The 25,161-nt window shown below is 35.3% G+C and overlaps 1 protein-coding gene across 2 annotated transcripts in view; it reads left to right on the forward strand.

Moving 5' to 3' along the window:
* The first annotated feature begins 3,885 nt into the window (after positions 1 to 3,885).
* tbc1d10ab (TBC1 domain family, member 10Ab) overlaps positions 3,886 to 25,161 on the forward strand; it is a 30,291-nt gene continuing 9,015 nt past the window's right edge. The window contains exons 1-6 of one of the 2 annotated variants that reach the window (XM_048173719.1): positions 3,886 to 4,186; positions 4,555 to 4,917; positions 17,300 to 17,396; positions 19,089 to 19,196; positions 21,277 to 21,383; positions 21,462 to 21,576. In XM_048173719.1, coding sequence (XP_048029676.1) covers positions 4,724 to 4,917; positions 17,300 to 17,396; positions 19,089 to 19,196; positions 21,277 to 21,383; positions 21,462 to 21,576 — 621 coding nt within the window. In that variant the 5' untranslated portion in view covers positions 3,886 to 4,186; positions 4,555 to 4,723. Of the gene's footprint in view, positions 4,918 to 17,299; positions 17,397 to 19,088; positions 19,197 to 21,276; positions 21,384 to 21,461; positions 21,577 to 25,161 lie in introns of both variants that reach the window. The other variant, XM_048173711.1, reaches the window with a different exon arrangement.

The raw sequence follows: 25,161 nt of genomic DNA on the forward strand, positions 1-25,161 counted from the left end.
ATGGATCTTTGAGAGGACTTGAAGAATTATTAAATCACTCACTGTATAACAAATATGTAAATACAGTCAACAAAACGCATCAAGTTGCACTTATGCTTAGAAATTGTTAATCATTATGAAAGTTGTATTTCAGGTTTATGTTCTGTGTTATTGTGTTTCCGTTCCTGTGTCTTTTGTTTCAGTTCAGTTTGACCTCAATTACTCCCTGTTAGTTGCCTTGTGTTCTGATTAGCCCCACCTGTGTCTCGTTTAGTTCTCTCTGTATATATGCTGCATTCAGGCCATGTCGCAATTACCGTATATAAAGCTCCTTATGCTTATGAATCTCTCTCGCGGTACTTTGATGTCATTCACCGATCGGTCTGCGCTGCTTCAAGTTCAACACACCTTAAATCTGGAGTGGTCAGATGATACAGCGGCCACGTGGTTCAATTAGTAGTCTTTTAGGAAATGATGAGTTTACGAGATGTTGTAAACTTTTACTGTTTAGAATCGTTACGGTAATTACGACATGGTGTGAACACACCTATACACTATACTTCCTGTTTGGTTCTGTTGCTTATCTATTCTTATGTTTGTTAGCGTGTGTTAATGTTCCTGGTTTGCTCCTTGTTATTTCTTTTCATTTTATAAATTTGAAATAAATTTAACAACAGTAAAGTTTCCCAGGCTTCTACAGATTTTTTTGATCAAATGATCAAAATCCACCTATAGGTTGACCAAGGCAGTGTTATTTTAGAAATATTTATATACTATTATAGCATTTATTAATATTTTTAAATTAGCTTTTATTTTTATATTTTCAGTTTTCATGTTAATTATAGTTTGTTTTATATTGTTATGTGCTTTTTTCAATTTAGCTTCTATTTTTTTTTTTTTTTCTCAGTTTTAGTAATTTCAGTAGGCCTACTTCAAATTAAACTTCAAATGGTTGCCAAAGCAATCATTTTTCAAGCTTTACTTCAATTATCAAAAACTATTTTTATTACTTTTAGTTTTAGTTAACAGTAACAACACTGGACCAAGGCTATGATCAGATGTTTATTACAGGACATGTGATAAATTTCAGCATTACATAGTCACATAAAACATAATTTGCATAAGTTTTATTTTTCACATAAGTTTCCAAAAACCTTGAAAAATCACCCACAGAGTTAAATGTGGTGGATGTCCCTGTTTTCCCCTCCCTGACGACAGCTCTGGAAGTATCTTTAAGGAAACCTCATTCGTCTGTTGGCAGCACATTGTCTCTAATCCTTTATTGGAGCTGCAGCACGTGGCTGTGAGAGAAAAGAGGGTGAACACTGCTCATCTCAGCCCGCTGGAAATCTCTCTCCTGTCACACTCACTTACACGTGAAAGACAGTGAAGAGTGGACAGAGCCTGCAAACCGTTACATTTGGGGCACAGTCTGCAAAGCTGCATTCATTTGTTTAGATCAAACACTTCCTGCCTGCTACACACTTACACATGTGAGAGGAAGTGTTGCAGGAGGAGGCCCGAGGCGTAAGGCCCACACGTGGACAGATGACACAGATGTGATGCTCAGGGGTGGTTTTTTTTTTTTTTTTTTACACATACAGAACCAATAACAAACAAACAAAGAGAAAGAAAGAAAGAAAGAAAGAAAGAAAGAAAATATTAATATTAATATAATTATTAATATAATAATATATATAAAAAATCACTATAAATTTAAATCAAATTTCCACATAAAGTAATAATTGTAGTAATACAAAGAATGTCACTATTTATAAAATTGCATTACTGTAATTCTCTATTTATATGGAAATGTTCTCAATTTATTTTAGACATTTGTTAGACAAACTTAATCTGTGAACAAAAAACATTCTTATCAAAAGAAGCAGAAAAATACAGATGATGAGGTGTAATGTGGTTTAAAACAACATATCATGGGTTTCTTTTAAGCTTGCAAATAAAGCAATATATACTTTTAAGTAGCAAGAATGTAAAGGAAATGCCATATAGAGGGTTAAAGGGATAGTTCACCCAAAAATAAAAATTCAGCATTTACTCACCCTCAAGTTATTCCATGTATGTTTCTTTCTTCTGTTAAACACAAAAGGAGATATTTTGAAGAATGTTGGTAACCAAACGGTAGCCATTGACTTCCATAGTAATTTTTTTCCCCTACTAAGTCAGTGGCTGCTGTTAACTGTCTAGTAACCAACATTCTTCAAAATATCTTCTTTTGTGTTCAACAGAAGAAAGAAACTCAAACAGGTTTGGAACAACTTGAGGGTGAGTAAATTATATTTTTCATTTTTAGGTGAACTATCACTTTAAAAACACACCATAGTGACAAGCATTAGTGTGCATTTCATACATGATTGAAATAATATGTCTGTTGCATGTTCATTAACTTTAGTTGACTTTATCTGCATGTTGTATAACAAGATATATTTTTCATGCTGGTGTCTTTACGAATAATGCTACTTAGGCTGTGCTACCAACACTATATTTGCATTGTTTTAAGGGTAGTTTAGGGTAGGTACGTTAATAAAGCCTCAAACCACATCAATCCACAATCTGACTTGTGATTATAAATCCCACCATGCTGGTTCGATCGAGCCTGGTTTCTCCATTTCTGTCACCCGATGGCGTTTGGGTTCCTTGTCACTGTAGCCTCTGGATTTGCTTAGTTGAGGACACTTAAAGGATTAGTTCACTTTCAAATTACAATTTCCTGATAATTTACTCAGATAATTTATCATCCAAGATGTACATGTCCTTCTCTCTTCAGTCAAAAAGAAATTAAGGTTTTTGATGAAAACATTCCAGGATTTTTCTCCATATAATGGACTTCAATGGAGCCCAAACGGTTGAAGGTCAAAATTACAGTTTCAGTGCAGCTTCAATGGACTCTACATGATCCCAGATGAGGAATAAGGGTCTTATCTAGAGAAACCATCACTCATTTTCTTAATAAATAAATAAATAATATAAGTTTTAACCATAAATGCTGAACTAGCTCTCTTCTTCCGTTTGGGCTCCATTGAAGTCCATTATATGGAGAAAAATCCTGGAATGTTTTCATCAAAAAATTTAATTTCTTTTCGACTGAAGAAAGAAAGACATGAACGTCTTGGATGACATGGGGGTGAGTAAATTATCAGGAAATTTTACTTAGAAAGTGAACTAATCCTTTAATATTCTGCGATATTATTGACTGTACTGACACTAAGGACGATGACATCACAGTTTTCTCCAGAGCTGCTTTATATAGCTGAATTGAACTATAATTGATGAACTTTACACAGTTATTGAACCGAACTGATTATGATTCCTTCAAATTTTAGGCTACTATAGATTTTGAACATCATTTGCATTCGTGCAGCACGTGAATCCGCAAAATGCACCACAAGCTTCACGTGCCTCTGGCACATGGTGATATGTGAGTCACCCACAGGAGGGCAGCCATTAGCTTGATTTAAAGACCTTTTTTTTTTGACTGAATAATGACCTTCCCTTCTTTGTGTTTTAAAAACACACAGTAGCCTACATCAGAAGTGTGTGCTCTTATATGAACTGAATGTGTAAGCACATTCATCACGACTTACTTGGGGCACTTTTATGACAATCATGAGAACAGCATGTGAAGGATGAGAACACTTATAATTGCTTTGCCATAATAAGAAGCAATAATCAGTGCAGATGGCATGGTTAACCTTTGAGCACGTCGAGTACGGAAAGCCACTGAGGATGGCTTTGATGCCCGGTTCTCCAAAATATGTAATTAATTAATAAAATAAATAAATAATAAATAAATAAATAAATAAATATTATAATTTTTATTACAACAACTATTATTATTGTTAATAATCTAATAAAATTTGTATATATACCCATTAAAATATAAATAGAGTATATAAATTACAATAAATTGCTGTTTCTTATGTACCAAACACCACGTATAAATATCTACATGTTAAAACCTGTGTATATTAGTCAAATCAATAGAGTTAGTTAATTATGGTTGATGTAAATAATACTGCATTGTCCGCGCGCTGTACTGCGCATAATCAGCCACGCCTCCTTAAAGCTCGCGACTTTAGCTCAAGCCATTCAGTCAGTCACATACAAACGCTCATAAACACAGATTATATGAAATAAGATTAAAACGATTGCGTCAGAAACATTATACAAACGCTGACTTTCCATCACAGTGAGTCTGAGTTTTATTCGTTTATACGGAGAGTTGTCAAGGCGTGTGTTTTTTTACGTCAGGTTAGCTTGTTAGCTTATAACTATTACATTTGTGGTTTGTTTAAGAGTCTGACAAAATACAAAAATTAACTTATATTCAGTCGAGTTCCAGTTTGTTTCAGCCATAATAAACTAGCGCTAGACATTCCTCAGACAGAGAGATATTATTACTTTGCTATGCTAATTTAGTGCATTCATTTATAATATGTCTTTATGCATGTGTCTTCTGTGAAACTCGCTTACAGATATAGCTTGTACATATCCACAATGGCCTGTCAGGGTCAGATAAACCTCAGTTTTACTTTACTTTAATGTCTCTACCATCAGATATGCCGTATCGTTAGTGTGACTGGAGGCTGTGAGGCTCAAATCTCAGTGTGTTGATAGTTTGAGGCGGTTGACAGGAGGAAATCCACTATTTGTATGTCAAAAGACATTTTATTCTTGCCTGAGCCAAAAGCAAGTTCATTTGTCGCGTTTGGAGCGCATATTCATCATGGCTAAGCTTCAGTCGGTGAACGGAGTGCAGTGGAAGGACAACAAGAGTCAGCGGGGCACGGTGGAGAATCTGGCCGAGCACGAGAGCTCTTCTCTGGGCTCAAACACTGAGCTCAACGGCTTCGCCAACACCGAGATCCAGACCGACAGATATGGATTCATAGGAGGAGCTCAACAGAGCGCAGGAGAAAAGTAAGTGGCAGTCACATTTATGGAGGTAAAAGAAAGACTTTAACCATTAATAACTATCAGTTTATGCCATAGAAACGAGTGATATAGAATAGCTATGACAGTTTATAATAACAAATATTCTTGCATCATATAATACCTAACATGCACAAGTTATAATTGTCATGTAAATTTGAAACTTTCACATTTTTGCCTATATATTCAAATTTCCTTGAACTACTGATTAAGCATTATGTAAAGGTTGTTAATGACTCATTCATGAAAGTTACTATGAAGCATACTTATGTTTTGGTTTGTTGGAGTTTGTGCCACATTTTCACACCTGGATTAAGTGAATTGTCTGTGAGGACAGTGTCTGTGCTGAAAGTCTTCGTCCTCGTCCATGTGAGCACAGATGAGTTGACAGGTCTTTAACAACACTAAAGTCCCCAGTGGTTGTTCTCGCTGAGTTCTTCTAAGGCTAAGCCGACTAGTTTTGAGAAGTGCTTGGTCAGCTCGCGTTCCTCCATCCATGTAAGACTGAACGGATATTGTTACATAATATCATAAGCTGTGTCTGTGTGTTATTATTTGCTTTTCATTTTCGTAGAATTATTACTAAATTTACTATTTATTTGGAAGCCCAAATAAGTAGAAGAGTGTAAATATTGGTATAATATTCAAAAGTTTGAATTTGTTTTCTCGAATATATTTTAAAATGTAATTTATTCCTGTGATCAAAGCTGAATTTTCAGCATCATTACTCAGTCTTCAGTGTCACATGATCCTTCAGAAATCATTTCAATAGGACGATTTGCTGCTCAAGAAACGTTTCTTCTTATTATTAATGTTGAAAACAGTTGTGCTGATTAATATATATTTGTGGAATTTTTTCAGGATTTGTTTTAATTTATAGAAAATTCAAAACAACAGCATTTATTTGAAATAAAAATTTGTGACATTATTAATGGCTTTGTCACTTTTGGTCAATTTAATGCATCCTTGCGCAATAAAACTATTAATATCTTTCAAAATATAAAGTTTTACCCCATACTTTTGAACTATAGTGTATTAGTCTCAATACTGGATATATTGTACAAACTAATGTTCATGCCAAATTCTTTTTTTTTCTATTGATGATCCAGTAAATTGCCTGCATCCTTTTATTATGCCGCTAATACACAAACACTTGTCTGTTTTTCATTGACGTACATGAGTGTCTCTAATGGCTCGGGACAATGTAGTTCTGTTTGGCCAAGGAAACATGCACTGATCAAATTAACCCGCTGTTGAATTAATCACAGAAAGGCACATCTGTCCTCTACAGTTCACATGAAAAATCTCCCTTATTCCCTTTATAACAGAATGTTTCTTTTCATGTAGGACGTTCCCCCTCTTACTGTGAACTCCCTTTAGCACTCAGAATTGCTCATTGATTTGTTTTGGCAGAACCTCCCTGCAAGTGTTTTCAGTTTAATATGAAACTGCCCTGTGAATCATTCAAGTCATTCTACAGGCAATAGTGTGGTGTTCGATGCTAAAACAATATTTTGTGTAGCCCTACTGTAGTACCAGCTGAAGTTAGGAAGGTGACACTAACTAGCCGGTTTCTGACCCCTTGTTTTTCTACACTACTGTTAAAAAATTTGTGGTCCGTAAGATTTGCCAGTTCTTGCTGTGAGATGTTACTCCACTCTTCTACCAAGGCACTGTGGTTTGGCACTGCAAGGTCAATCAGCTGTCCTTCTGTCTCCCTGTAGCACTGTCTTAGGTGTCTTACATTATGGACATTGCAGTTTATTGCTTTGTTCACTGCTACAGTCCTCATCTCTGGCATGTTCACACAGGTGGCCATCTTTCTCTTGGTGTTTTGTAGAGTTTCAGATTCTGTAGAAAGGTCTCTTTAGTGTCCTCAGTTATTGGAACTGTGACTTTAATTGTCCACTGCCTGTAAACTGTTAGTGTCTTGAGGACTGTTCCACAGATGCATGTGCAAAATGTTTATGGTTCATTGATTGAGCATGAAAAACATTGTTTAAACACTTTCCAATAAAGACCTTTTAAGCTTATTATTTGTATTTTACAAAATGATCTAAAATACAGTATCCTGAAAAAGGATGTTTCCTTTTTTGCTGAGTTTGTATATATATATATATATATATATATATATATATATATATATATATATATATATATATATATATATATATATATATATATATATATATATAAAATATAATATTTATTTAACAAAAAGATTCTATTTTAAATAAATGATTATTAATCAATAATCAAACAATCTTGGAAAAAATTTAATGCGGTTTTCACAAAAATAAGGAAGCAGCACAATTGTTTTCAATATTGATAATAATCATAAATGTTTCTTGAGCATCAAATCATCATATCAGAATGATTTATGAAGGATCATGTGACACTGAAGACTGAAGTAATGATGCTGAAAATTCTGCTTTGATCAAAGGAATAAATTACATTTTAAAATATATTACAATAGAAGAGTTATTTTAAATTGTAATAAAATTTCACATTATTTTGATCAAATAAATGCAGCCTTGGTGAGAAGAGGCTTTTTTTATTTTTATTTAAATAATTAAAACCTTAAGGCCCTGGTATACTTCAAACAAAGTTCTTTTTCGTTCTTCGTTTAGGGGTAAAACGAAGTTCGAAATGCGTGACCAGCAATATACTGTAAACGAACATCTGACGCCGCCCACACTGCTGAGAGCGATGGTTAGATGAATATGTAAATATGTGCTGTACACGTTCTTCTTAGTAACAAATTAAACGCAACAAAAATGAGAAAACAGCAAGCATTTTTTATAGAAAGCATAAGAAAAGCGTCTGATCATAACAACATGGGAATGTTGGTACGAGCTCTGCAAAGTAGCACTCCAGTCACGTCACGTCTTCATATAGCACTTTATTCAATAGATTGCTTAAAATCAAGCAGCTTTAAAGTATCAAACATGAAAAACAGTGTTAGTGCCTCATTTTTTTTTTACAAGCACAACTTAATTTTGTACTATAAAGTGGCTATCCAGTGTATTCATGTTTTCACCCGCGGAGATCTTACCTCGACGAACTCAAAAACACTAAATGAGTCAAAGACTAGTCCCACGCGAGTGAAGGCGGAGCCTCAGTGCACACCTCCTGTTATGTTATCGTCACTGACCAATGGTAGTACGAAGGTGTTTTGCAGCTGGAGTTCCTGAAGGTTCGCTTTGGCAAGCCGTTTCGAACTTCCAAAAAGAACACGAAACGGACTTCGTTTTGGCCTGATTTTGTTCGAAATGACGTCACATCAGTTCGTTCTTCGATTTCGTTTGAAGTATACCGGGGCCTTTACTGACCAAAACTAGTGTAGATTTTTTTTTTCATTTACATATAAATGCTTTCTCTCTCTCTCTTTTTTTTTTTTTTTTTTTTTACCATATTAAAATCCATTCCTCAGAAATTTGCTGGTTCTCAATCTTATTTGAAATGTATTGCATTAGATTTGGCTTTGACTTTAGGAAAATTCTGCTTTCCACTTATGTGCATTTTTATTGGAAAATAGCATTTTTTCTCCCATTCTTCCTGCTCTCTTACACACATCGCTCTTTCTTTCCCATCGAATATCATATCAAAGAGGTCTTTGAGGATTCTGTGTTTGCTGTGGTCCATCATGACAGAAAAAGAGAAAGAGTACTGTGCTTATGCAACTAGGACAGTTTGTCTGCACAATTGACAATGACAATTACACTTCTCTATGGAGAGGACAGAGTCATTGACTCATTTATGACATTTCACCTCTTGGCTTTTGTTTCCCTCCGTTTGTTTACTACTGCCATGGAGATGAAACTGAGCGCCAAGCCTCTGGGGAGCGTTTTAGTGAACCTGTTCACGTTTGGCAGGCCACAATAGAGCTTCATCTGTATCTTGTATCTTCTGATGTTCTCTGATTTTGGGGTTTTTTACAAATAACTTTTCATTCAAACTGACTGGAACATATGGCCAAAAATAGGTTTTTTGGATGGTTTCTCGCTTTGAACGTGAGTCATCCAATCAGAATTTAGTCTGAACTATCCATATAATTAGGGCTGCCCTCTAATAGTTGATCAAACAATAGTTGATGAGAAGAGGCTAATCCTGCCTTCACATACTGTAGGAATTATCGTAAATACAAGCTTCCTAGTTATAAATTAAACATGAACGCCCTCTCAAGTTGTATACCACTGGGAAGCTCGGGATAATTTTGATTCCCAAGTTCCCAAGTTTGTTGTGCCATTAAGTTTAAACATGGCAGAGGGGAGAACAGTTGCTGCTGTGACTGCTTTCCCACAACAGCTACATCACCTTGTCTTGTCGTTAAAGCAGTACATATTTACATAAATGAATAACCATTTGAAGCATATTGTATGTTTTATAAACAGTGAAAATAGCTTGTATTTGACCAAAAGACAGTCAGAATATGGTTTATATGGTTGTCAAGGAGTAAATATTTTGGCTTTAATAAGATTTACACTATAAATAGGCAAAAATAAACCTGGTGCCCTCCACAATTCCTAATCTTTCTGACAACAAAGCACTTGAATGCGACAAGCTCGTAATCACAACTTCAGAAGTGGGAAGTAGGACATTCCTGATAGCACGTGAAGGCAGTGTTAATCCAGTGCTTCTCAAACCTATCATGGGGAACCGCCACCACTGCACATTTTGGGTGTCATCTCATCTAACACCTGGGAAAAAAATCCAAAGGAAGTATCAAAGTCACGCAGTTCGAGACGGACAGATTGATAACACAGCTGGTTCATGTGGTAATTATGTTGGGCAGGAAATCCAATTGTTTGCCTATCCTTCATCAACCTCAAACATGACTTATCACTTGAAACATGTAAGTAGTAGCCTGACATTAGCCACTTTACATGGCCGCTCACTGTAACGTTAACCTAGATAAATGTGTGCTATTTTGAGGTGCGTATCCAAGTGTTCGTGCGGAGTGTGGAAGCTAAATTAGCGCTTGCTGTATGGTATGTTTAAGTTAACACCCATTTCTCTCTATATGGTAGGCGGATACACTATACTGTGGAGATGAGTCATTGTCGTCAACTTCATCTTTGCAGCTGACACTGACTCAGAAAACACCAGTTTATTATTAAATTATTAAAATGTTCAAATGTTCTGTTTTTTTCCCCCCCAACACATTCATGGTCATTATTTTTGCCAGTGCACTGGAGCAAGCTTTATGTGTGCGCTTGAAGCTCATTATTATGATTTAGTATTTGTAATGTAGAACAATAGCAAAGTTTCCATCCGAAGGTACGAATTTAACTTTGCAAATTTGGAATATCGCATAAAACATTTGCAGATACAGCAGCGTTTCCATTCCACGTGTTCAAAAGAACAATCTTGTCACTTCCTGGAAAATTGCCGCAAAATATCTGTAATAAAAATCGGGGAAGAAACTGTTGCTCTTTTATCCTACATCATAAATGAATTGCATCTCAAATTGCGCAGATGAAATGTCATGTTTTCTAGTGTTTGAATGCCCGATGTTTGTGAACGCAATCATGCGAGACTGTTCTGGTAGGTCATTATACCAAAACATTGTTTTGATGACAGATTTTGAATCAGGCATTTCAGAATAAAACATCATTTGAGATGCTGTGCAATGCAATAATTGGTCCTTTGGTTAGTTCAGTTATCCAATCACATCCTCTGCTGAGGCAAAGTCAAGTGAGTTTTTTGTTGAGCATCAAGGGATTTATTTGGTAAATGTGTTTCCATCGTAGTTATGTGCTTGTCCTCTTATTGGATAAAAAAGGTTTTTTATGCTCATCTTGGTGTTTTCTTCAAGGATTTCTTTTTTTTTGTGATTCGGTGGATGGAAACATGGCTATTGTCAACAATGTTACATATTATATTCTTTTTCAGCTCTGAAACTCAAACCATTTTCCGATTGCCCCCCCCACTCACACACTTTTAAGTCATTAAATTAATATCATAAACGTGCGACTAGACGACTAATGGCTTAAAGGGTCATGAAACCCCCTGTTTCAGTAGCAGTCGGTTCTCGTTTTGAAAAATGCTACAAAAGTGGGCGTGGTTAAGCTGCAGATTGGAGGGGGATGAGGGGAGACTGACAACACAGCAACGGCTTCTGATTCAGACAGTTATTTCGCTCTCATTAAAAGCATCAAAGCTTCCCACAAATGCACGCTGCAAATTACCATTACATGCAACACAATATAGGCACACGTGGTATTTGCTATAATTTAATGCACAAATAAATGCACAGCTATTCGCATTTTGTTCTCCGCATTGAATACATGTATGAAACCGCTGTTACATCTTTGATAACTTTTGAGACTTATTTTGTGGCGTTTTTATAAGCCGTTTGATTGGTTAAAGAGCCGTAAAGATTGGTTACACTCAGTGTGGATGAATCGCGTTTTATTAAATATTGTAGAGAACTCGGGTGCCGCAGAAACTCTATTTTATGCGATCAGTTTGAAGCACCTGTCAGAGGAATTCAATGCGTGATGTCATGAATAATTAAGCGCGTGCTGCCATGAACTAAGCAATGCGTCTTCTCATAGGATAAGGACACACAGTCTCACGAATAATTATGAGACACCACTGAATCATCACCATACTATAGTACGAGAAAATGTCACATTCTGTGACATTGACACAAAGACAAATTTAAACCTGGAAGTTGAAAATAGAGCAAAAAGATTTAAAATGAATTAGTTTTCTCCTACATTCAAAACTAATGGATGGTAACATTGACTTCTTTGATGTTTATAACACGCATAACTCTGTTGAAAATCTTTGATCGTGGCAGCCCTACAGATATTAAAGGTCCCGTTTTTCGTGTTTTTTTTGAAGCTTTGATTGTGTTTATAGTGTGCAATATAACATGTGTTCATGTTTCGCGTGTAAAAAAAAAAACACAGTATTTTTCACATAATTTACTTATCTGTATACCGCTGTTTCCACTGTCATAAAAACGGGCTGATGACTTCCTTGTTCTATGAAGTCCCTCCTTCAGAAATACGTAACGAGTTCTGATTGTGCCAGCGGTTCCTGTGTTGTGATTCGACAGCAGCTTAGCGCATCTTGCCCGGAAAGGTCACGCCTCTTACCATAACGTGGAGATGCACGCGCTCAGTGTTATTGTAAACATGTCTTTAATTTTACCCTATCAATTTGAGCCGGAATCAGACCCGGTGATTGGACTGCGGGATGAAAATAACAGCGTTTCGACGACATGGCGACAAACACACTCTACAAACGCAACTCTTGTGTATTCCTGTGGGCGGAGGTTAGTCAAAAAACTGTTTTAGTGACGTCATTAAAGAAGGAAGTAGAGGGATGTAGTCCAAACTGGCCGTTCGATGTAGGCGACTTCTGTTAAATAAAATATCTCGCTTGGCATTGAACTTTGAGCTTTAAAATTTTACAGATTTTATTTATACTCTAACAACAACATTACACACTAACTAAAGTTTGAAACATGGGATCACGAAGAACGGAACCTTTAACGTTGATGCCATCACTTCTTATTTAGTCCGTCAGAGTTTGTTTGTCTGTCTGTCTGCCTGTTGTTTAAGCCATATGTGGTATAGTGAGTACCAGGAAGGAAACTAAGGGATTTTTCCCGCTGCAGTCATGTGCTTCCTGTTTTCCTCTTCTACTAACTGCAAGCTGTCTGTTTTGGCCTGAAGAATGTGTCTATAGGATAAAAGGAAACACTTTTAGAGTACTTATATAGGGATGCACCGAAATGAAATTTCTTGTCCGTTAAACTTTTTTTTTTTTTTTTTTTTTTTTATAATTGTATTAATACTACACTTTTTAATGAAATTCAATCATTTTAATAATACTGAATTTAAAAAATACAAGCCAATAAAATTTAATGTAACACTTAAAATGGACAGAAAATATATTAATATTAAATATCAATATATATCTTTATTCAGTTCTATGCAACAGAATCAGATTTAACTGATTTATTTTTTGAACAATTAACCAAATAATGTATAGTCCTACAAAGCTATTATCAGAGCATGTGAGCAGAGCGTATCGGGGAGCGGATCAGTGAACGACAGAATAGCGTGATTTTTACCAGCATCAATCAGCATGTCTATACCATGTGTATTGCAAACAGAAACAAGTATACTAATACATAGAAATTTCACGTCGACATGTTATTTGAGCGAACTTTGCTTTTCTGATGAGCATAAGCAGTACATAGAGCGTTCGCATGGGCCATGAGCAACTGAACTCAGCACATGTACAGAGCGGAATATTTAGCGGAGCGGCACTGATGCAATGATAACAGCTAAAACGAGACTGAAACCTGAGTGCTGAACACTGAGGGGGGAGGCGGCATATATTTTAGGTGTTTTTTCTCTTTCTGACAAAAAACACGAAAATTTTCAGTGGCTGAAATCTTATATGATACTTGTTGGGTGAAAGGGCACATGCCCTACCCTTTCCAGAAGACCGCTCCTCTTGTACTTCGTCAGCCCATCCTCCAGCCTACATTCAACTCTGTCTTTGTGTTTTCAGTGTAACACAATTAGCTCGAGCTGCGGGAATACAGTACACGGGAATAGTAAACAGGCAAACAGCGGGCCCTGTTTCTGTTCCATAGATCTAAACAACCGCAGTCATCTGTAATCTGATCGCTGACGATAATCCAATCTGGACTGCGTAATCCGTGTACACACACTGTGTGTGCCAGTATATTTGCTTTCCATTTCAAGACCGTGCATGTGCGTGTGCCATCAGGGTTTACACAGCGTGTCCTGTCACTGACCTTTTGCCAAGGGATTATTGGATGCATTGGTTTCTCAGGGACAGACTTCCACAACATTTTCATCCATCATCAGTAAAAAATAAGATGATCTGAAATAAAGAAAAGAAAAATCATTTAAAAAAATATGTGCCACGTCTTTGGAAAACATTTTGACAGTTTAGAAAAACAAGACAAGTTTGGATTGAATGACTTCAAAAATGTCATGTGGTCTAACCATCATATAAAAAGTAATATAAAATAATACAAACTATAATTTTTCTTACACTTTGATTATGTGTGTACACAAATTAATCATTATTTAAATTTTTAAAAAACGATTTAAAGATAAAAAGTATTTTTTTACAAATATAATGAATGATTAATTCATAAACATCAGGGCTTTTAGGGAGTTGCACCACATTGTATCCGAACCTTGTCATTAAAATGTCAAATTATGTCTAGTCATGAGGGTCTGTAGAGACTCCTCTCTATGATATCATTTTCTGTTTTCTCATTTTTTTTCTCAGTGTTGGTCACACCACATGACTTTGTTAATAAGCAGTGAAGCAGATTTGTTGTTTTTTTTCTAAATAACAAAATCTGCCAAAATGCCTTTTATAATTTATTTTTAAATAAATTAGCAAGAGCCAGAAACAAATCAGCATCATGTCATTGTTTCTTGTTCAGGGCGGCTTTGAGAACTAATCTGTTTTCATTGTATGATAATCTTTTCCCATTTGATAAATAAAAGCACTCTCAAAATATTTCTTCAGTGCTCAATATGTTGGATCTTCTCTGACATGAGTCAGCCAACCTCCTACTGATCAGACCTTCGATCACTGCAGTTATAGCACACAGAAGCAGGACCAAAGCCATTATAAGTGCTGTTACTAATGCTTTTACTTCTAGTGGCAGGTTTTGCACAGATAAGCACTCACATTTTCTGAAGAAAAGTTACCTTTTTATTATTGATAATTACTGTGAATAAAGTAATATTTTCCTGTGTTTTATCTTATATAAAGCCACTCATCTCATATTAAGGGTGTGTCTGCCAGCTGAATGTAATTAAAAGGCTTTTAGGTCAGGACACTAGGGTCAGACATGTTCTTCCAATCAGACAGAATACAAGTTCAGAAAGATTCCCAGAAACAGGCCTTTCCCCAGTGATCTTCCCCGTTCTGAATGTCCAGAACATTCTTATAAACGGTCATCCCACTTTAACATCACATAGAGGTTGTGCAACCAAGTAATATATTTGAAGACATTGTTACTAAGTTGCTAAACATGACTGTAGTAGTTAAAAACAGGTTATTTTTCTTCAGCAGTGGAAAGTTGCTTGTTTTTTGAATTTCTCCCAGAAGAACTTGCTGTGAACATATGACGCCTACAGTACTCTGATTCAGTTGAGCTCATTTGACACCCGTGTTATGCTTTTCAAGCTGTACTTTGCCATTGGAGTGGACGTATCATGTCCAGTGTTAACAAGCTTCTAAATATATAGGGATGGGTTTGTAAATAAATAAGATTTTGTAAATACTGTATATAGGGATACATTTTCTAAACATACAGGGATGAGTTTATATATATATAGGAATGCATTTGTAAATATATAGGGGCACATTTCTAAACAGGGATGAGTTTAATAGGGATGTGTTTGTAAATATATAGGAATGAATTTCTAAACATAGGGTTAAGTTTATATATAGGGCTGAGTTTGTAAATGGACAGGGATGAATTTCTAAACAGGGATGATTTTGTAGTAGGGATGCATTTGTATATATATAGGGATACATTTCTAAATGGGGATGAGTTTGTAATATGGATGCTTTTGTAATCACATAGGGATGAATTTCTAAACATAGGGATGAGTTTGTAATAGAGGTGCTTTTGTAAGGGATTCATTTCTAAACATAGGGATGAGTTTGTAAATGCATAGGAATACATTTCTAAACGGATGAGTTTGTAATACAGATGTTTTTGTAAATTTATAGGGATTCATTTCTAAACAGGGATGAGTTTGTAATACGGATGCTTTTGTAAATATCCAGGGATGAATTTCTAAAGGATGAGGGATACTTTTGTAAATATATAGGGATGAATTTCTAAAGGATGAGATTGTAATAGGGATGCTTTTGTAAATACATAGGGATTCATTTCTAAACACAGGGGTGAGATTGTAATAGGGTTGTGTTTGTAAATATATAGGGATTAATTTCTAAACAAATAGAAATGTGTTTATAAATATATAGGGATGAATTTCTAAACAGGGATGAGTTTTAAAATAAATAAAGATGGGTTTGTAAATAGATGGAAGTCAGTTTGTATTAAGTGATGAATTTGTAAATAAACAAGGTGAGTTTGTAAATATATAGGGATGAATTTCTAAACAAAGGGATGAGATTGTAATAGGGTTGTGTTTGTAAATATATATGGAATAATTTCTAAACAAATAGAAATGAGTTTGTAAATATATAGGGATGCATTTCTAAACGGATGAGTTTGTAAATAAATAAAGATGGGTTTGTAAATAGATGGAAGTCAGTTTGTATTAGGTGATGAATTTGTAAATTAATATTAATGAATTTGTAAATAAATAGGGGTGAGTTTGTAAATAACTAGGGATGAGTTTATGAATATGTAAGGATGAGCTTTTAAAGGGTTAGTTCACTCAAAAATGAAATTTCTGTCATTAATTACTCATCCTCATGTCGTCCCAAAACCGTAAGACCTTCGTTGATCTTCAAGATATTTTTGATGAAATCCGAGGGTTTCTGAACCACACATAGGTAGCAATATATTGTAAAGACATTGTTAAAATTCTCAGTGTGACTACAGTGGTTCAACCTTAATGTAATGAAGCAACGAGAATACTTTTTGTGCACAAAAACAAAACAAAAATAACAACTTTAATTGACAATTTGAACTGTTGTCATACGCAGTTGACATAGTGAACGCAGTGCAGGCTTCTGTGCTTATGTCAGTATGCCGGCTAATCTTCATCCTAATATCTTAATTTGTGTTCCAAAGATGAACGAAGTTCTTACGGGTTTAGGATGACATGAGGGCAAGTACTTAATGACAGAAATTGTATTTTTGAGTGACCTAACCCTTTATGTGTACTATATTGGGATGAGAAGCAAAAAAAAAAAAAAAGAAGAAATTCTTTAAATCTGCTTTCAGTTGTTTTATACATCTATATTTAACTACACATAACACAGCAACAGGTTTCTGTTTTCCTGTTGAGTTGGACATGAAGAAATTAATGAAGTCAGGTTAGGATTAGTCAAGAAGCACTCTGACCGGTTCAGTGAGGAAGTGATTTGTTAGGCTGATTAAAACTGCCATTGTAGATTCAATAGAAGCTATGCTCTGCTGCTGAATAGTGTTACAAAAAACAGTCAAAGTATTTTTTAAAAACACAGATCAGATGCACCATTACCATTAATAGAACAGATTGTCTTGAATGTCTGTTCTGAGCAAGAACCGGTTCTCTGTTCCCAACCCTATATTTTCTAACATGCGTGAATTTGTATGTGTGGGTGTCCTTACAGACAGATATATCAGGTAAATGATCTAATCTCTTTTTGTTCTCTCTTGGTGCAGTGATGATATTCCTCCAGACGTGCTCCGGCAGAGAGAAGCCAAATGGCTGGATATGCTCAACAGTTGGGACAAGTGGATGGCCAAAAAACACAAGAAGGTTGGACAATGACATACAGGCCTGTGTTTGTCCACAAGTTTTATTTTTGTTCTTGAATAGCTCAAATTCTTTAGAGAATGCCGTAACATTCATAAAACGTTCAACAACAGCAATTATGTCCACATGATGTTATCTTAGGAATTTGACTACACAGCTCAGACCATGTTCTTCCAAAGTCATAAACTGTTTAATAGAATCAGATAAAGTAATGACCACACCCATACAAAATCTCTGTGATGACCACTAGTCTCTACAATAATGTTAAATGCTTTTTTTTACCATTTGCTTTTATAATTCTCATTGATTATTCTCTTGGTGCTGAATCTTTCTCCAGTGACTAACCTTCCAGATAAAACACTGAGTTAGTCATCTCACAAGTTAGCAGCATCTGGACGCCACATCAGCAGCTCATGCATAATTACTGTAATTCAGCTCGAGAAGGCCTGTCATAAATATTTGCGATAACCATAATTATTCCAGTCACATTTTGCCATGCAAATAATGTCTTTTTAAAGGTGCCCTACAATCAAAAATTTAATTTACCTCGGCATAGTTGAATAACAAGAGTTCAGTACATGCAAAAGACATACGTTGAGTTTCAAACTCCATTGCTTCCTCCTTCTTATATAAATCTCATTTGTTTAAAAGACCTCCAGAAAACAGGCGAATCTCAACATAACACCGACTGTTACGTAACAGTCAGGATCATTAATATGTACACCCCCAATATTTGCATATGCCAGCCCATGTTCAAAGGCATTAGACAAGGGCAGGCAGTATTAACGTCTGGATCTGTGCACAGCAGAAGCATCAGACTAGGTAAGCAAGCAAGAACAACAGCGAAAAATGGCAGATGGAGCAATAATAACTGACATGATTCATGATTACATGATATTTTTAGTGATATTTGTAAATTGTCTTTCTAAATGTTTCGTTAGCATGTTGCTAATGTACTGTTAAATGTGGTTAAAGTTACTATCGTTTATTACTGTATTCGCGGAGACAAGAGCCGTCGTTATTTTCATTTTTAAACACTTGCAGTCTGTATAATTCATAAACACAACTTCATTCTTTATAAATCTCTCCAACAGTGTAGCATTAGCCGTTAGCCACAGAGCATATAGCCTCAAACTCATTCAGAATCAAATGTAAACATCCAAATAAATACTATACTCGCATGATCCGATCCATGCATGCAGAATGAATGACGAACATCTTGTAAAGATCCATTTGAGGGTTATATTAGCTAGAGAGATTTAAAGGGTCTGCAGCCTGAATCGGCACATAGTTAATGATGCCCCAAAAAAGGCAGTTAAAAAAATGTATTAAAAAAAATCTATGGGGTATTTTGAGCTGAAACTTCAGACACATTCAGGGGACACTTTAGACTTATATTACATCTTTTGAAAAGACGTTCTACGGCACCTTTAAGCAAATATAGAAATGAAATGCTCTTTTTTTTCATATGTCTATTTCTGGTGCGGTAGTGAGTTATAAAAATGCATTAAATGAACATGTGGAGAACGTGTGAATGTACCTCTCACACAGAAGTGTAAATGAGGTTTATGAATGCAAGTGCTCAGTTTCATTTAATATTTGTGTAATGGCAAATGTCACTGGCCAGTAAGGGTCGTAGGTCATTATAAAATACAAGTCTACAATCCCACTGTCTTTCTCTCCATCTCTCTGAAGGTGAAGGTGCGTTGTCAGAAGGGCATCCCTCCATCACTCAGAGGTCGTGCGTGGCTTTATCTTTCTGGAGGCAAAGTGAAGAAAGAACAGAATCAGAGCAAATTTCAGGTGAGAGCATCTCCAAGGTTTGATTCTGGAACCTTTGGTAGCACCACGGCTCTGCTCCAAAACAACTTATGCCACCTTCAAAGACACCTTATTTCAGCCAAGTTTTCATATTTTCAGCCAAATAATTTTATTAAGCAAGGATGCAAATTGAGCAAAAGTAACTGTAAAGACATTTATAATGTTACAAAAGATTTATATTTAAATAAAAATACTATTCTTTTGAACCTTCTCTTCATCAAAATATCCTGAAAAAAATGTCACGGTTTTCACAAAAATATGAAGTGGCAAAACTGTTTTCAACACTGATTGTAATCAGAAATGTTTCTTTGGATCAGTATCTTAGAATAATTTCTGAAATATCATGTGACACTGAAGACTGGAGTAATGATGCTGAAAATTCAGCTTTACATCAGAGGAATAAATTACATTTTAAAATATATTTAAACAGAAAACAGTTATTTTACATTATAATAATATTTTACATATTATTTGTATAATATCTTTGTGCATTATGCATTTAAATGCAATCTCAAATCTGTTTATGTCAATTGTAAGTTTTGTGCTGTCATTAATGAGTTCGTTGTGTTTTGGGATTCAAAAGGCAATTCATATTCAGTAATGTTATCGATTTAACTTCACTGACACTAAAAACAAAAGTGGATGAAAACAAAATTTGAACTGAATTGAGCTGCATCTACACTGTTGTTAAATCAGTTTTGAACTGACTTCAGCTGAATAATGATACTAATGCCTTTTGTAGAGCTGATTATAACTGAATTTTTTGCAACCATAGCTATGTTTCCATCCAAAGTTGTGAATTAAACTTATGCACTGTAGCAAATTAGCTCAAAAGAAATATAAATAATTAATCATAACTCATTATAATTAATTATAAATATTTGAATCAGTTAAACAAATTAACTCAATGTAGCTGAATTAATATTACAATCAGTAAATCTGTTCGGCTAGCGAACACTCAGTATTGATCGTCTATCAACTTTTCAAGAAGGAAAACAGAAAAATATCGCTTTCTTAGCACGTAGCTGTGATCGAATCGTTATCAGGGACATTGGTTTATAAGCAGATCAGAATCAACTTGCAAGAATGTGCACACAAATTGTATTAAACTAAATCACAAACACATAATTAAACTAACAAACACACACACACATATATAAGAAATGAGAGTGAAAATGAATTTGAACCATATAACGGGAATGAAGCAATGGAAAGAGTAAATTAGCAATTGCTGGACGAACCATCAGTTTCAATACTATAAAGCACCTTTGTTAACAAAGGGGTTCAAAATCTTAATACTAAGTTGCCGTTTAGTGTTCAAATGATGCTTGCAAATGCCTTAGCTGTCCGGATCTGCGGGCTCAGGAGAAATCCTTGATGGTTCGGTCCGCTGGCGTGGAAGTTGTAATCAGTATCTTCTGCGTTGAATGAAGAAAATGACGACAAACTTTGCGCTGTTAATTTGACTCTTTTGTGGTTGAGGAAGTTGTGCATGGCTTGAAGTGAGTGAGGCCTACCAGCCCGGCTCGTAAGCCGGGTGGGATCTCACGTGATGCAATCCGTAGTAGCAGGAACAAAAAGAGGAACCAGGAGCACCAACTCTGATCTGCTCAGAGGTACTTAACTTCTACAGAAAGGGAGGTAATTACTGTTACTGGGAGGTAATTTTACCAAACCACTTTGATGACAAACTTCATCAAAGCATTCATTCAGCATTTCAACACAGCATTTTAGATGCTGTGCAAAAAGATCGGTTTATGCGCATGTTTCTTATTGGATTAAAAATTGATCCGACTCAAACTGATTTTTGTTTATGCACATCTTGCCGTTTCCATCCAGCAGTTTTTTTCTGCAATATACCAAAATACGCATAAAAATAGGTGGATGGAAACATAGCTATTGAACTGAATTGAAACAACATTCAGCTGAAAAATGACAGTATTATTCTCTCTAGAGCTACTGTACACTACATTATTTTCCTCTTTTATTAAAGTGAAGCTGCTTTGAAACAATCTGTATAGTATAAAGCGCTATATAAATAACTGTGAACTTGACTTGGCAGGAGTTGGACAGTCAACCTGGAGATCCTAAATGGCTGGATGTAATAGAGAAAGACCTCCACAGACAGTTTCCATTCCACGAGATGTTTGTAGCTCGAGGCGGCCACGGGTACGTCACTTCACCTACAAGCCACTTCCTTTGCACCTCATCACTTGTGTTACATATTGCCGTCATCTGTGTGTGCAGGCAGCAGGATCTGTTCCGGGTGTTGAAGGCGTACACACTGCACAGACCGGAGGAGGGTTACTGTCAGGCTCAGGCCCCTATAGCTGCAGTGCTGCTCATGCACATGCCTGCTGAGGTTTGTTATTGTGCTACTCTCTGATCACTCACTGTCCTCATTGTAGTTCTGAATGCATGTCATGAATTATTTATTGATTTATACAGTAATCTGTTGTACTGTTTTATGTGTTATAATAAAATACTATAATTATCAGTAACATTTTATCTGAAGCCTTTATTTGTAATACATTATAAAGGTATTCATAATGTACATTGAAATGCATTATATATTATCAGAATTGTGACCAAAGATAAATGCATTATAATATTTGCAGATTCCTTGTTATATCAATTGGTTGTTTGTCATGTGCTTTATATGCTCTCAAGGTGTAACAAGGAAAAGATAACTGCAAAATCACTGTGGTTGTAATTATTAATGAGATCATACAATACTTTTATATGCTTTTATAATGCATTATATCTAAAGGCTACAGGTGTTAACAAATTATTTTTATAAATATTTATATAAGTGCTGTCAAATTGATTAATTGTGATGCGATTAAATTGTGCTGTCAAATCGATTAAATGTTAGATGCGATTAATCGATTTGACAGCACTAATTTTTATATATATAAAAATCAGCGTAAATGAGTACACCCCCTTTGAAAAGTAACATTTTAAACAATATCTCAATGAACACAAAAACAATTTCCAAAATGCTGACAAGACTAAGTTTAATATAACATCTGTTTAACTTATAACATGAAAGAAAGGTTAATAATATAACTTGGAGAACAAAATTTTCAGTTTTACTCAAATTAGGGTGATGCAAAAATGAGTACCCCCCCCACTGAAAGTCTCTGGAGCAAAGCTAAATTTTAGACTTCAAATGTCTAATTTAACAAGAATTCAACCAGGTGAGTCTAATTATTCATTACACAGGTATCTATAAAAGGGTGTTAAAACCCCTTCCCATTTCATACTGTCAGCAATGGCACCACATGGAAGAGAAATGTCACAAGATCTGAGAAAGAAAATAATTTCTTTACACCAGAAAGGTGAAGGCTACAAGAAGATCAGCAAAGCTTTACTTATCAGTCAGAATACTCTAGCAAAAGTGATACAAAAAATTTAAAAAGATGGAACTGCAACCATCTCACAGAGACGTCCAGGTCGTCCACATAAGTTAACACTTCGACAGGAGCGTCTTCTGATGAGAAGGGTTGAGGAAAATCGGCATGCAAGTTCACTGCAGTTATCTAAAGAAGTAGAAAGCCGAACTGGGGTGACTATTTCCCATGACACAATATATGGCATACACTGCAGAGGAATGGCATGCATGGGTGCCGTCCACGAAAGAAGCCTCTCTTAAAGCCCAGGCACAAAAAAGCCCGCCTAGGGCCCATGCTGACAAAGATGAAGTCTACTGGGACTCTATACTCTGGAGTGATGAGACCAAGATAAATGTTTTTGAAACTGATGGCTTTAAAACTGTATGGCGTCGCAAAGGTGAGGATTACAAAGAAAAATGCATGGTGCCAACAGTGAAACATGGTGGTGGCAGTGTCCTTATGTGGGGCTGCATGAGTGCTGCTGGTGTCGGGGAGCTGCATTTCATTGATGGCATCATGAATTCACAGATGTACTGCTCTATACTGAAAGAGAAGATGCTACCATCACTCCGTGCCCTTGGTCTTGCACTTTTCCAACATGACAATGATCCTAAACACACATCTAAGGCCACTGTTGGGTTTCTGAAGAAGAACAGGGTGAAAGTGATTCAGTGGCTCCTGATCTGAACCCAATCGAACACCTATGGAGAATTCTGAAGAGACATCACTAGTTGAGCATCACTTTCCATCCAGCATCCAGTCTCTAATAGAGGTGATTCTTGAAGAATGGAAAAAGATAGATGTTGCAAAATGTCGCCAACTTGTTCATTCCATGCCTAGAAGACTTGGTGCTGTCATTAAAAATCATGGAGGCCATACAAAGTACTTGATGTAGTAGTTTTTGTTGTGGGGTGTACATTTTTGCATCACCCTAATTTGAGTAAAACTGAAAATTGTGTAATCTAAGTTATATTATTAACCTTACTTTCATGTTATAAGTTAAACAGATGTTATATAAAACTTTTGGATTATATAAAAGCATTTTGGAAATTGTTTTTGTGTTCATTGAGATATTGTTTAAAATGTTACTTTTCAAAGGGGGTGTACTCATTTACGCTGAGCAATGTACATATATTCATGTGTATATATAAACACACACATATATCTATACTGTATTTATATGTATATTAGGGATGTGATTAATTTTCGATAATACATTTAATTATCATTATCATTACATTTAATGATCGTCGATTAAGCAGGTTCATGCGTGTGCGCGCTGCTCAACCGCGAAACACGTAAAGCAGGACACAAGGAAAAATGAAGCGAGCACACTGGACTTACTGGACCATTTTACAGCTAGAGTTACACCTTCATCCTGACTAGTTTGCGTGTGCATTCACAGCCTTTTGTTTTGTGCAAATGTAAGTTTTAATATTGTCTTTTTTGTGTAGGCCTATCTGATTTATCTCATATAGGATGCATTTGGTTAAGAATTTACACGGTAGTAAAGTGTGCCGATGATCATCTTTTGCTTCAGCGCATGCAGCTCAAACAACAATGCACAACTAATAATAAATATGATTGGGACTGTCATATTACATAACATTATAAACAGAACAATATTGTAATAAAACATTGTGAATTATTTGGGTTCAATTGTTGTTTAGTTGTTTCATTGCGTTGCTCCAGGAAGAGCGCGTCCACAACATGACTCACACGCTGAATAGCACGTAAGTTCAAGTTCACTTGAACATTCACATCATTTCATGCAGATACAATTTGTAATATTACGTTTATTTTATATATATATATATATATATATATATATATATATATATATATATATATATATATATATATATATATATATATATATATGATTAATCTCATATAGGATGCGTTTCTTTGAATTAAATAATGCGCTAGCAAAGTGCTCCAGTTTACTGGTGTTCGTTCAGTGCTTCAGCGTGTGGCTCGCACAGCTCAAACAGCAATGCACGACTAAAAAGAACTATTATTGGGACTGTCATATTAAATAACATTAATGAGAACACTATTGTAATAAATTGTTGTGAATTCATTGGGTTTAGTTGCCGTTTTCAGCGCGTTGTTCCAGGAAGAGCACATTCACAACAGGAGTAACTTTACGTTCTGACAAGCACACACATCGTATTAGTCGTTATTATTTAAATAAATGATCAATCGCATCAACTCATTTTACAATCCTTCTAGCCCTTTATTTAGATTAAAATTGCTGTTGACTATATGGCACTGCAGTAGACGCATATTGCAGTATTAAGGCTAATGATTAATCTATTAATTGATCGTTAATTTAAATGACGATCAATCATGGGAATATGTGTAAATTCCTAATGTGACATCCCTAATGTGTGTGTATATATATATAATATATTTATATATGTGTGTGTATATATTATATATACACACAGACATATAAAATTATATATATATATATATATATATATATATATATATATATATATATATATATATATATATATATATATATATATATATATATATATATA

The sequence above is a fragment of the Megalobrama amblycephala genome, linkage group LG2 (assembly GCF_018812025.1).
Source record: "Megalobrama amblycephala isolate DHTTF-2021 linkage group LG2, ASM1881202v1, whole genome shotgun sequence".
In the NCBI taxonomy this organism is placed as follows: Eukaryota; Metazoa; Chordata; class Actinopteri; order Cypriniformes; family Xenocyprididae; genus Megalobrama; species Megalobrama amblycephala.